At 42.0% G+C, this 12,522-nt stretch overlaps 1 protein-coding gene across 5 annotated transcripts in view; it reads left to right on the top strand.

The window, feature by feature from the left end:
- The window catches only part of LOC124172808, a 184,651-nt gene that overhangs the window by 49,660 nt on the left and 122,469 nt on the right, over positions 1-12,522 (top strand). For 4 of the 5 annotated variants that reach the window (XR_006868279.1, XM_046552292.1, XM_046552294.1 and 1 more), the window contains 2 exons: positions 2,683-2,901; positions 9,487-9,618. Coding sequence is in view for 4 of the 5 variants with exons in the window: in XM_046552292.1 (XP_046408248.1) it covers positions 2,683-2,901; positions 9,487-9,618 (351 nt within the window). In the remaining variant the exon portion in view is untranslated. The remainder of the gene's footprint in view (positions 1-2,682; positions 2,902-9,486; positions 9,619-12,522) is intronic. The other variant, XM_046552295.1, reaches the window with a different exon arrangement.

Here is a 12,522-nt window from a genome sequence, read left to right on the forward strand (position 1 = left end):
TTTAGTTTTTATATTTCATTTAATAATGCCTTCTTCCCAACCTTTTCGTTATGAAAATTCGTTTCGAATGAATCGTTATCATGCTGAAGTGAATAATCGGTAATGAATGTTTCTCGTGATTTCCGCCGGGTTAAAGAATTCATATCATCACGAAAATTGACTCGCCCTTCATCCTCGTGCTTCCGAGTGTCAGATTCAGATTTTTTTCGTTTTGGCCTGATTCAGGTGTCTCCCGATTGGTCACAAAGTCTGCTTAAAGTTACGGCTCCGATAATTGGCCTCCTTGGATTCTCGCCCGGGAAATTCTGGATTCTTCACGAAGAAATTGATTGTTAGGAACATGGCTAGGAACCAATTTAAATTTTTTACATTGTTTCTTATGGGAAACACTGCATCGTTTAACGTTGTTTCGCTTAACGTCGACTTTTTCAGGAACGAATCAACAACGTTAAACGAGGACTCACTGTACACGCCTTTGTGTAGTGCCTGCGGGATACGATCTTTTGGTCCAGGTCAATTGCGTGACCATGATACAAAACATTGTACCTGGACCAAAAGATCATAAGTTTGAGAGGTTTTTAAGGTTTTAAAGCGAATTTAAGGGTTTTTCTAGATAGTGGCAAAAGTGAGTCGCTACTACCCAAGGCAAATCAGGGAAGCAATTGAAATTCACAAAACACAAAATATTAACAGGGACAACGGCTACCCAATCAGCAACGTGTGGAAGAGAGTACTGACCCATCAGTGTACAGGGGGAGATGTGCCAGTGCTATATAAGGAGGCAAAAAATCAAAATTCCTCACCTTTGACCTGAAGACGAAAGAAGGATGGCTTTCGAAACTGTTGTCAACCATAAACGACAGACGCGGCTGGAGCAGGGTTCCCACTCAACCGTGAAAACCTTAAAACCGTGAATAAGCCGTGAATTTCGTCTATTGTGAAAAAACCTGGAAATAGCCGTGAATTTCGTCATAAAACCTTAAAAATCTCTCAAACTTGATTGTAGAACAAAGATAGACGGTTTAAAGAAAAAAACGATATTTCAATCATGTTTCAAGGTCATTCACGTGCAGGCAATTTCCACGCATTTACCTGCGCACGTGTCTTCGAAGCGCAACTATTAATTGGTCCGTGTGTGCCATGACAGCACATTGACTTTAAGCCTGCGATTGGAAGACGTTAACCCTGGTAAAAAAATCAGGCACTTCTTCACTTCCCTGCCACCGTGCTCTCTCCATTTTCCCACTCACACCCTTTTAGCCGGATATGAATTTTGCTTACGTTCGATAGGTGACATCATAAGAGATGGCACTTTCATTGCTGCGTTTGCATTCAAGGCATCTGTTGCGTTTGTTACATTTTTAGTTAACGTGCGGCCGATGATTGTTACGTGATCAATATTTCTGCCTAAAATACCTTATCTGCAAACCATGAATTTGATGACATTTAGACCGTGAAAACCTGGAAAAAACCGTGAATTTTAAAATTTAGTTAGAGTGGGAACCCTGTGGAGAACCCGAAAATTAGCAGTCATCGTGAACAACGCCGTGGAAACCTACGCACGAATTTCGTCATTGCTCGGTTTGGCATCGCAGGTTCATGATGAGCTATACTCGTCATTACAGCGCAAGGAGTTGTAACAGTTAATTTCGAGTTTTGAGTTGAGTCGGAGAATGTTGATGTGGCAATTGGTGGGAGAGGAACAATGAGGCAAGTGATGGTGGACGGAGATTGTTGTGAACGGCAAAGAGAGGGAGTGGGATTGTAATGCAGGAATATTTCTCGGGTTTCCCACCGGGTGTCGTATCGGGTTGTAGTTCCCAACGTTTCCATGACTAAGTCCGTCATCGTCATCAGGGGTTAATGTTGAGCCAAGTTTTTTCTCCGGTATTTATACACATGAGGGCCATTCAAGTGGGCCCTGATTGGTCCTTTCTGAATTGGGGTGATTTATAGTGATTGATCACTGACTTCCACGTATTACTTAACTGGAAGCCTTTGTCTCTGTTTAGGTTCTTTTGGTGTATGTTGATTTGTATGGCTTCTTTGACAATTCGATCCCAGTAGTTGTCTGTGCGGCATAGCACTTTGGTACTTTTAAAATCCGCACAGACAACTACTGGGATCGAATTGTCAAAGAAGCCATACAAATCAACATACACCAAAAGAACCTAAACAGAGACAAAGGCTTCCAGTTAAGTAATACGTGGAAGTCAGTGATCAATCACTATAAATCACCCCAATTCAGAAAGGACCAATCAGGGCCCACTTGAACGGCCCTCATGTGTATAAATACCGGAGAAAAAACTTGGCTCAACATTAACCCCTGATGACGATGACGGACTTAGTCATGGAAACGTTGGGAACTACAACCCGATACGACACCCGGTGGGAAACCCGAGAAATATTCCTACAGAGCATACGCCGGGAAAAACTCAGATTCTACATGGGATTGTAATAGTCACGGCGTGCGGATGTGTTTTCGCTCCCGAGTTTCAAATTATAAAGCGTGTTATAGAGTGTAATAACAATATTGTGACACATTAAAGAGAAGATGATTAAAAGAACGTTACAGGGTTAAAGAACGGAAGCCGCATTTGGGGATGATTTTGAGTTTTACGTGGTCAGCATTGAGTGTGTTAAATTTTGGAGAGGTGTTTAGAAAAGAGTTTTATTCAACAGGGAATGCTGGGTATCCTGGTCTTAACTCGGGCTCTGCCGTGGGACCGATGGGACCTCATCCACCTTATGGCTACTTGCCGCCATGGCTTCAGCATGGAGGCGTCAGCTACGGTCAACAGATGAGTGGTGCCAATGTGGGGAACAATCACATGGCACCAGCCATGGTGCCTCAGGTTAATCCTTTGGTGCAGTCTTCCGGGAGTGGAAAAAGCTCTGAAGGTTACCATATTTTTATTACATCAGCACATCACTCTCGCGATTATACGGGCTAATGATGGGGAGAAGGAGCAGGAATGATCAGAAAATACGGATCACACAAACTTTCACATATGATTTTACACTTTCCCGGCGAATAACTTAAAAGAGTTATGCTTGCCAGAGCTAAGTCTACGCTGGTCCACGGTCTTCCGCGACAACAATCGGATCTCGACCAATCCGGCTCCTCCTAACGCTGGGCTTCAACGGTCTTTTCGAATTTTCTATCAGTAGCCGTGAGAATGGGTAGCGAGTCGGTACCCGAAACGTCGGCACTCTTAAATGATCTAACCCGCGCGCAATCCCGAGAAGATTTTTCTAAACAAACTTTCACTTAAATGTCTTGTAATTAGGGTGGTTTCCCATTATTTTTTCATCCCCTAAATCGAAAGATTATTACTCCTGGAGTACGTGTTTCACGCTTTTAGATTTTTAAATGACAATACAGTAAAACCTCTATGTAATGAATCTCTTTACATCATAAACCTCCATACATCATACCACTCCTATGGTCCCATCAGATTTATATGTAAAGTTATATGCAAACCTCTTAGTAGTGAACCTCTTTATCTCGTAAAACCTCCACTTATCATACCAAGGAGACACTCCGAGACAGCCTAACTACCTCCGCAAATCATTCCGAGACAACAAGAGACCACTAATGCAGCCACGATTACGTACATGGAATGAAATTTTCAGCGGTAAATGTTTCACCCTTATTTTTTTTTCTTATACTCCTTTCATATGCAGTAATTTTCACGCAAACCATTAGTTGTGGCCATTTTGTTCCATATGAGAGCATACCTAACAGTTTATAAGAAAAAAGGTATCCAACTATCCTAATCATTTTAAGTGACTGTTGAATTAAGAGAGATCACATCGTTTTCTCTCGAATCATGGCAAAAATCATGCGATAACACTCGCTTTTTGTAATTATTAAATAACAAATATACGCCCATGTCTCGTATAGCGCAATTTCGATTAGCGCAATTTCGATATAGCGCAAATTCGTTCCTCGGGGAAACATTGCAACGCAGTGTAGCCTAATCAAAAATCTTAAACGCTTTCGTGATAAAGCGTGAACTTGCGTTAAGTACACACGAAATTGCTATCATTTTACGCATATTAACAGTATTGCTTGCTTCAAATCTTCTAATTTGTTTATGTATTAATCGAAATCTATTGCTGTGCAATGGCCAAAAGCATTACTCGTCATTGGGTCCAGATAGTCGGCCTACCGAAGTAATTTATCTCGTCTCCTTAACAGAATGAGTTAATTTAGATCATAAATTAAGCGTGGGGCTAGTGGAAATGAGTTTTTTTAAGCAATACTGGTTGAGACGTAATTTTTGCCGTCATAGGTTATCGGGGCGATTGACTTCCAGGTAGAGGGTCTACGCTACAGCCTTCAAGGTCATCGGTATTCACGGGGGAGAAATGGAGCGGTGGCCGAGTTGCGTATGAATAGCATCAACACATAAAAGGGTCCGCTATTGAGTCTCAAACACAATAGCTTCGTTCCCTCCCCGCAGTCGTAGGCCCTCTGCGTCTCAAGAACACAGTTCAGCAGTAGAAGGTGATTTCGATAGAGCCATGCAGAGTAAAAACCAAGAGAAAATGGCAAAAAATAGGAATGCGAGTAGAAAAATCAATAATTTATTAAGAAAAACCATAAACCTAGAAGAGAAATTGATATAGGTCAATTGCTTTGAAAATGGAGAACGTCAAAGCCATATTGCGCGGAAGTTTAAACGCACGATGCCTTATTCTGAATAAAGACGAAGTTAAAACATCAGTGACCTCAGCCGCACCAACTTCAACCAAGCGGTCTACACTACGGAAAGTTCATAGTGAATCAGTACAAAAAGACGAGAGTGGTAATCGCTCCGAGACATTTAGTGAAAGCTCCGGTTGGTTCCAGAATTTAATGCTAGAAGGTATTTTCAGTGCGGCGATATCAGGTGAATCTGCAAGTGTTGATAGCGCAGTCACCACAACATTTTCTGATGAACTCCAAGCTGTGATTGAAAGTGGCTTCTTTCCCCCTCAACTAGTTTTTAATGTTGACGAGACGATATTCTTTTGGAAATGAATGCATTCTCGTTCATTCATTTTCGGGGAAGGAAAACCTGGGTCAGGTTTCAAGGCATTTAAAGACTGTTTCATGTAGCTGCTAATGACTCGGAGGACTTCAAATTAAAATGATTTATCATTCATAAACTCCGCTAGCTATGAAATGGCATTCAAAGTATCATTTGCCTGTAATTTCGATGAGCCACAAAAGGGCCTGGGTGACACAATAGTTGTTTTTAGACTGGTTTGAAAAATCGTCAACTGCCGGCAATACATTACGAACCCCTGATATAGCAGATGTTAGCCCACCCGCACGACAGGAGGGAATTTCAAAAGCTCGTAAGAATTTTTTTTAACGTGAATAAAAGTCTTCAAATGCGTGCATACTATCTTTAAAGATGTTTTAAACTATAAACATTTATATAAATAATGTTTTCTGAGGCTATTTATGGGAATATATATGTTATAGAGGAAATTCAATACCCAAGACCTATGCTACCAGGAACGCATCCCTATCTTCCCAATGTTAAAGCGCTCTCGTATAATGCAAATTCGTATAGCGCAAAGACCCCAAGGAACGCATCCCTTGCGCTATACGAGACATGGGTGTATGTTCACTAATGCATGCATGTTTGTTTAAACACATAAATATAATGGTTTAAAAGACAGTAGTGCCTTTTATTTCCAAAGGACATGATAAAATGGTGCCTATCACTAAAACCTCTATAGTGAACCTCCATACATCAAATTGCCCAAATTTTGGTCCCCTCCATTACGATACAAAGAGGTATTACTGTATCTATTTTTCGCGAGTGAATGAAAAGTGAAAATTTTCAAGCACGCGAAAACGTGGCGGGCCAGTATGAATGCTGGGAAAACTCCCGTGTGACGTCGTTCTGGTTCCTGCCGCCGCAAGTGAGGTGCCCTTGGGGCGAGGCTCTGAGCGCTGATACGATGCAGGATGCTAGCAGGTAGCAGAGTACCATGCTAGCTGCTAGCGATAGCAGGTAGCGCTTGGCTTAAATAAGGATTATTAATACCTTATCGAACGAAGAAAACTTTCCGAACTTAGCCAGTTTTAATAGGTGATTATTAAGACATGTTTCCCTGAGCTCTGCGCCTCATGCATGCATTGATAATATCAGACGATGTAAAACTCCTATCTAATCGTATAGAAACTAGGTCCCTGTGACGTCACGTGGAGTGGCAGGGACGGCGCTAGCAGGTGTGGGGCCAGGGGCGAACCTTCAGTGCGGGGCCCTTCACTTAAAATATAAAACTCTATACCCCATCTACAAACTCGAGCATTTTGAATCCCTACCACACTCTGGCTAAGTATGTGTTCCCCTCCCAAATTCAGACTTCGTAATTACGCCGTTGCGATACCATCTCGCAGTTGAGTTCAAAATTGTATAATACAAATAAAATTTATAATTATATTTATTCATAAAATGATAACGTAAAATAAATATATAAAGCGCGCTTTTTACTTTAAATTACTGCATTATTCCTTTTTCATAGTATTATTTTTTGTCTAGCACGGACTTAACAATACAGTAATAGTTGTAATTGCGTTTTCAAACTATCGTATATTTTAATTTTTTTTCACGAACGCGGGCAACTGCCCCGGGCCACCCAAAGCGCGGGGCCCGGGGCAGTCGCCCCGGTCGCCCCGCCCCAAGGCCGGCTCTGTGGAGTGGCATCGCATGGGCGCCAATCTGGCCTTTTTCAAATGAGGATAAAATTGACCATTGCCATTCGTCTAAACCGGTATTTCTAAAACCAAATAATTTGTATATTATGAATACGCTAATGGTGGGTAACGAATCGCAATCAATTTTTCTCTGTGGATTTTTCGCACAATTGTGCATTGCGGGTGACTCCCGTAAAAGTTATCACCGTGGCTAGTCCCGGTATACTTAAAATTCGTCAAAGAGAGAACACCTATATGTGTTCAAAGTTCGGACTTTACTCTCCGGCTGTGGTGCCGTGCGCACGATTTGGACTGCTCGTCGCATAATATGCTCAGCAGTCCATACCACCTTGTCCGGTATAGTCCACAAATTTCCACAGGGAAGAATGACGCCTCGGTAGCTTAACTGGCTAAAGCACTCGGCCGGAAATCGAGGGATCCGGGTTCGAATCCCGGTCAAGGCGAATGATTTTTTCTCTGTGGATTTTTCGCCTTTCGTTTTCTTTGATGAAGGGAACTACCCTATTAGGTATGGACGGATCCAGGATTTTTTTCGGATCCGCATTCGGATCGGAAAAACATTTGAGTGAAAGTGTGGGTTATCCGTGTTGTCCGATTATTCGTGCGGTCTCTTCCCATCATTAGCATAACCGGGAGTGTACCGTAGTACATTATTTTGATAAACAGTGAGTCCTCGTTCTACGTCATCCCGTTAAACATCAATTCGCGATAACGTCACGAAAATTTTGAGATTGTCATTCGTTTATCGCACCTTCGCTTCGCGATAACGTCAAGTCTTTTAAATTTCGTGTGAGAAAAAAGGCAGTCTGGCAGGCATTGCAGGTTGTTCATTTAGTGGGCGGCAATACAGTCAGTCTGTACAAAGTGTAAAACGGTGTGTGTATACGGTGTGTAAACGGTGTTGCCGGCCACGGTGGCGCCGGGGTAAAGTCCCCGACTGCCAACCTAGAGGTCGCGGGTTCGAATCCCGCCTGGGTGGCTTGACTACCATCCAGGGCATGGATGTTTGTGAACGTCTAACAAGTTAATTGTAAGAGAGGACAACGCTGTCCTAAATTCGCTTGTATAATAAAGACAAATTATTATTATTATTATCATTATTATTATTATTATTATATTGTTAATTGCAATAGGGTAGTTTCCTTCATCAAAGAAAACGAAAAGCATTGATTGCGATTTGGTTTTAGAAATACCGGTTTTGACGAATGGCAAGGGTCAAATTTTATCCTAATTTGAAAAAGGCCAGATTGGCGCCCATGCGATTCCACTCCACGTGACGTCACAGGGACCTAGTTTCTACACGAGAGGATAGGAGTTATGCATCGTCCAAGATTACCAATGCATGCATGAGGCACAGAGCTCAGGGAAGCATCTCTTAATAATCACCTATTAAAACTGGCTTAGGTTGGAAAGTTTTCTTCGTTTGATAAGGTATTAAGAAACCTTGGATGAGGGGATAGATCCCCCCTAAAGCCTTGGAAAAATAAAAAAAAATTAAAACAATTGTCTAGTTTGATATACAGCAACTGTATCTGCTTAAAGTTACATTTTAAGCGCCAAAATGAACTGAAATACATTTACTGTTCAGTCATTTTTTTTTAATTTTCCGGGAAACTCTGTTGCCTCGGAAGTAGGGGGGGGGGGGAAGCCGCCCCCCAGGTACTACCATCCCCCCCAAAGCATATTCTTAGTTACACCACTGGCACCCTAGATATATTACTAGCTAAGATTTTCCCGGTGCCTTGATCACTTCTTCCAAGTGAACAATCTAATTAACCACGCAACTGCCGTCAGTGATGAATGAACAAAAATAGATTGAGAACCCAGAAATATCTCCCCTCTTTATAATGTTTACGAGCTAAAAGAGAACTTTCCCATGAAATTTTAGCAATAGTTGAATGAATCTACCGGCTATTGCTTCTCTGTCAGCATTCTTCCGCGAATTCAGCGCCGGGAATTTCGACCAACAATCCGAGTGATTTGTCATCATGGTATTATTTGCTTTCCCATTTCTGATAACAACACCATACACTTTTTGTACTTTGGTATAAGACATGTTTCCCGGAGCTCTGTGCCTCATGCATGCATTGGTAACCTCAGACGATGTAAAACTCATATCTACTCGTATAGAAACTAGGTCCCTGTGACGTCACCTGGAGTGGCATCGCATGGGCGCCAATCTCGCATTTTTCAAATGAGGATAAAATTGACCCTTGCTATTCGTCTAAACCGGTATTTCTAAAACTAAATAATTTGTGTATTATGAATACACTAATGGTGGGTAACGAATCGCAATCAATGCCTTTGGTTTTCTTTGAGGAAGGAAACTACCCTATTGCACAGTTTTGAAATACATTTGAAGTTGTAATGATTCCATCAAAACTTTTAACACCTCCCGTATGTTCCTTCATGGTTAAAATCACAGTTTACATCCATAGACACAATTTTAAAGACACCAAATTATTCATTTCCGTTCTGGCAGTTTCTACACTAAATGGGCAAAATAAGAAACGACGAAACATTTTGTTCCCTATTGCACGTCACTGGTTAAGGGTTAAACGAGGACTCATTGTACGTAAATTGTGAAAATTACATGAAATTAAAGTGAAAGTTTCTATTATTCGTGACTTCTGATTAATCGTGCTGCCTCTCTCTTATCGTTAGCCCAGATAAGCGGGAGTGTGCTGTGTTATTATTATTTATTTTAGAAGGGCCAAGTTTGTATATTCTAACAAAGGCAATCTATATGTTAATTATTACAGGTTCCTCCATGCTGGAGTCAGCATTGTTGGGCATGAGGATTACGATGAAGGATGCTTTTGAGCAATACAGGAGGAAGAAAGCAAAGGAGCGCAAAATGGCGAGGAAGGAATCGACGGCAAAGGAGAAAAGAGGTGAGTGGGATTTTTTGAGTTTTGGTTGACTTATGCCGACTTGAAAATGGTATGTAATTAGTAGAGCGCGGAAAAAAAGTCTCCAATTTTTCAAAAAAAGTCGCCTAAAAAGTCGTCAATATTTCTGAAAAAAGTCTCTTTAAAAGTCTGAGTTATTTCCATGAGAAAGTGGCTGATTTTAACTGAATTGATGGAGGAAAGAGGGTAGAGATGCGGATAAGTACGTGGTGAGCTCTACCCTCACATATCCAAACCACCTTCGAGTTGAAGCACTGCATGGGTTTACTTCATACTTCATTCACTTCGGAGCTATTAATAAAATTCCGCATTGGCAATTGATAGTAGCTTACATTTTACGGTAAATATCTGCTCCGTGTAGTATGCTCCGCATAAAAAACAAGATTTGTCTGACACAAAGTTGAACAAGTGTGGTCACAACAGCCAAATATTAACTTAGGCAGGTATTTTCAATAAAAAGTCCCAGAAAAGTCTTTTTTCATTGAAAAAGTCCCGCCACAGCAGAAAAAGTCTCCAAGAAAGTCATTAAAAACTGTTTTATTTGATGAGGTTGGTGAAGATTTGTATTTAAAACCACAAAAGTCCCACTTTTACAAAAAGTCGAAAGACTTTTTTTCCGCGCTCTAGTAATTAGTGCTGTTGTGACAGTTCTACCGCGAGTTAAGCTGTGGGTCGAGCTCCGTTGTGATGAACTATTGGGCGCCAGTACGGGATGCTGAGCAAGAGATAAATTATTCCGCCCGTGCTCGGAATTATACCAACTTCCCACTTGGGGAATGTACCGTATAAGCGCATGTAAGAGGCGCACCTTTTTTCCCAGATATTGCAGCCGAAAATGGGGGTGCGCCTCTTACACAAACTTCTTATCTTCCCCCCCTCCCCTTCACCGGTTGCAAGTTCAAGGGGAACTGAGTGGCCTTGGTTTTCAGCTTGAGTCAGTCATCTGAAACCCTGGGTCAAAATCAAGCGGCAGGCAGTGGAGTTTCTCCCTTAGTGACGTATTTTTAAAATGCTCCTGTTTGAATTTCTTGCAAGCATCGCGCCGTCACGTCGGTACCCCAGAGGTGAACATTGAAAAGATCGCGCGGGGTGATTCACTCCGGAGCGCGCGCTAAATTTATTGTCACAAGTGGGTATCCCGCGGCATTTATACTGCATATAGTAATATTGGTGTCAAAACCTGCGGTTGAAAAAATTCGAACGAGTGTGCTCATTGTACGCCAGTACGGGATGCTGACCAAGAGAGAAATTATTCCGCCCGTGCTCGGAATTATACCAACTTCCCACTTGGGGAATGTAATTCCCTCAGTGAATTTGGGGGGACCGTGCTAGCGATCAAAACCACTCCCTTTTTCATCTCCGGGAATTAGGGGAAGGTAATCAGGATTTAAAAAAAACTAAGGTATAGACTGGCCTTTTTCCCAAACAGGATGAGCTTACTCAAAGCGGGGATCTGAGCAGCAGGTCACTCGCCAACATAAAAAAACCACGCTACGGAAAATTAAAACCTCAATGAATGTCCGTTGTGATGAACTATTGGGCGCCAGTACGGGATGCTGACCAAGAGAGAAATTATTCCGCCCGTGCTCGGAATTATACCAACTTCCCACTTCGGGAATGTAATTCCCTCAGTGAATTTGGGGGGACCGTGCTAGCGATCAAAGCCACTCCCTTTTTCATCTCCGGGAATTAGGGGAAGGTAATCAGGATTAAAAAAAAACTAAGGTATAGACTGGCCTTTTTCCCAAACAGGATGAGCTTACTCAAAGCGGGGACACAGAGTAGATATATACAGAGGGGACATTCGGTGGCTGTACCATAGGTTTCTCTGTAATGAAAAATGCGCACGCGGCCATATTGAAAATAAGTAAAATTATGCGGTAAATTCAAGCCAAATAGTGCTAACGACTTACCATGCACCGAAAAAAGAGGGTTTAAAATTCAAAGTAGCCTAATTATTTCTTTGCTAATAAAGGTAGAGCAAGGAACGCTAAATCGCACGCACTAATCCGGCAGTTATTATGTAAATAACTGACAGTCTTGTTTTCTAAATTCGACCGACGACATCGAATCACCCATTCCTTGGACCTGCGCCAACACCACAAGTTCTTATTAAACTTTTTCGACAATTTCATTTCTAATGCAAAATAATACTCGAATATTAGTTTAGTTTCTTCGATCAGCAATGTAACTCAGAAAAAATATGAAATTACTTACCTCACAGGGTCTTTAGGGAAACTGAAGAAACTCAACTTTGCTTCCGTCATGCCCGCATTGTTTTTGCAGTTAATGGCTGAAAACCAAGCAAAACCTTTTCTTCTCGTCTTATTTTCCACGTTTCTTTAAAACACTAGCACACTACGTGAAAGCATTGAAGAGTGGAGGAATAAAAAAATATTTGTGCGACAACACTCCGCGGCAAGCGCGAATGATAGCAACGGTAGCAACCAAATAGCAACTCAAGCCACGTTTCCTTATTTAGAACATGGTGAAATGCGCAATGAGCTGATTACCGCTATCAGCCGTTTTGTCCTCTCTGTATATCCCTACTCTGTGGCGGGGATCTGAGCAGCAGGTCACTCGCCAACATAAAAAAACCACGCTACCGAAAATTAAAACCTCAATGAATCGGGCAAACTTCGCCCTCCGGTCTCCTTCGAACGACTGCCTCGCTTATCCTTCTCCGGCTCACCTCCTCGCTACCTTACGATGCGCCACCGCCGCGGTCGGAGGTGGAAAATATAGTGATGACAAAAGAGGAGCGGCGAGTGCAGTAGCGTAGGATCGGGCAGCCATCACACTGTGAGAGAATCATGTCCTGAAGAAAATTTTCTGGCCTTAGGCAGCAGGGTTCCCACTCAACCGTGAAAACCTTAAAACCGTGAA

Source organism: Ischnura elegans (assembly GCF_921293095.1).
Source record: "Ischnura elegans chromosome 13 unlocalized genomic scaffold, ioIscEleg1.1 SUPER_13_unloc_3, whole genome shotgun sequence".
Classification (NCBI taxonomy): Eukaryota; Metazoa; Arthropoda; class Insecta; order Odonata; family Coenagrionidae; genus Ischnura; species Ischnura elegans.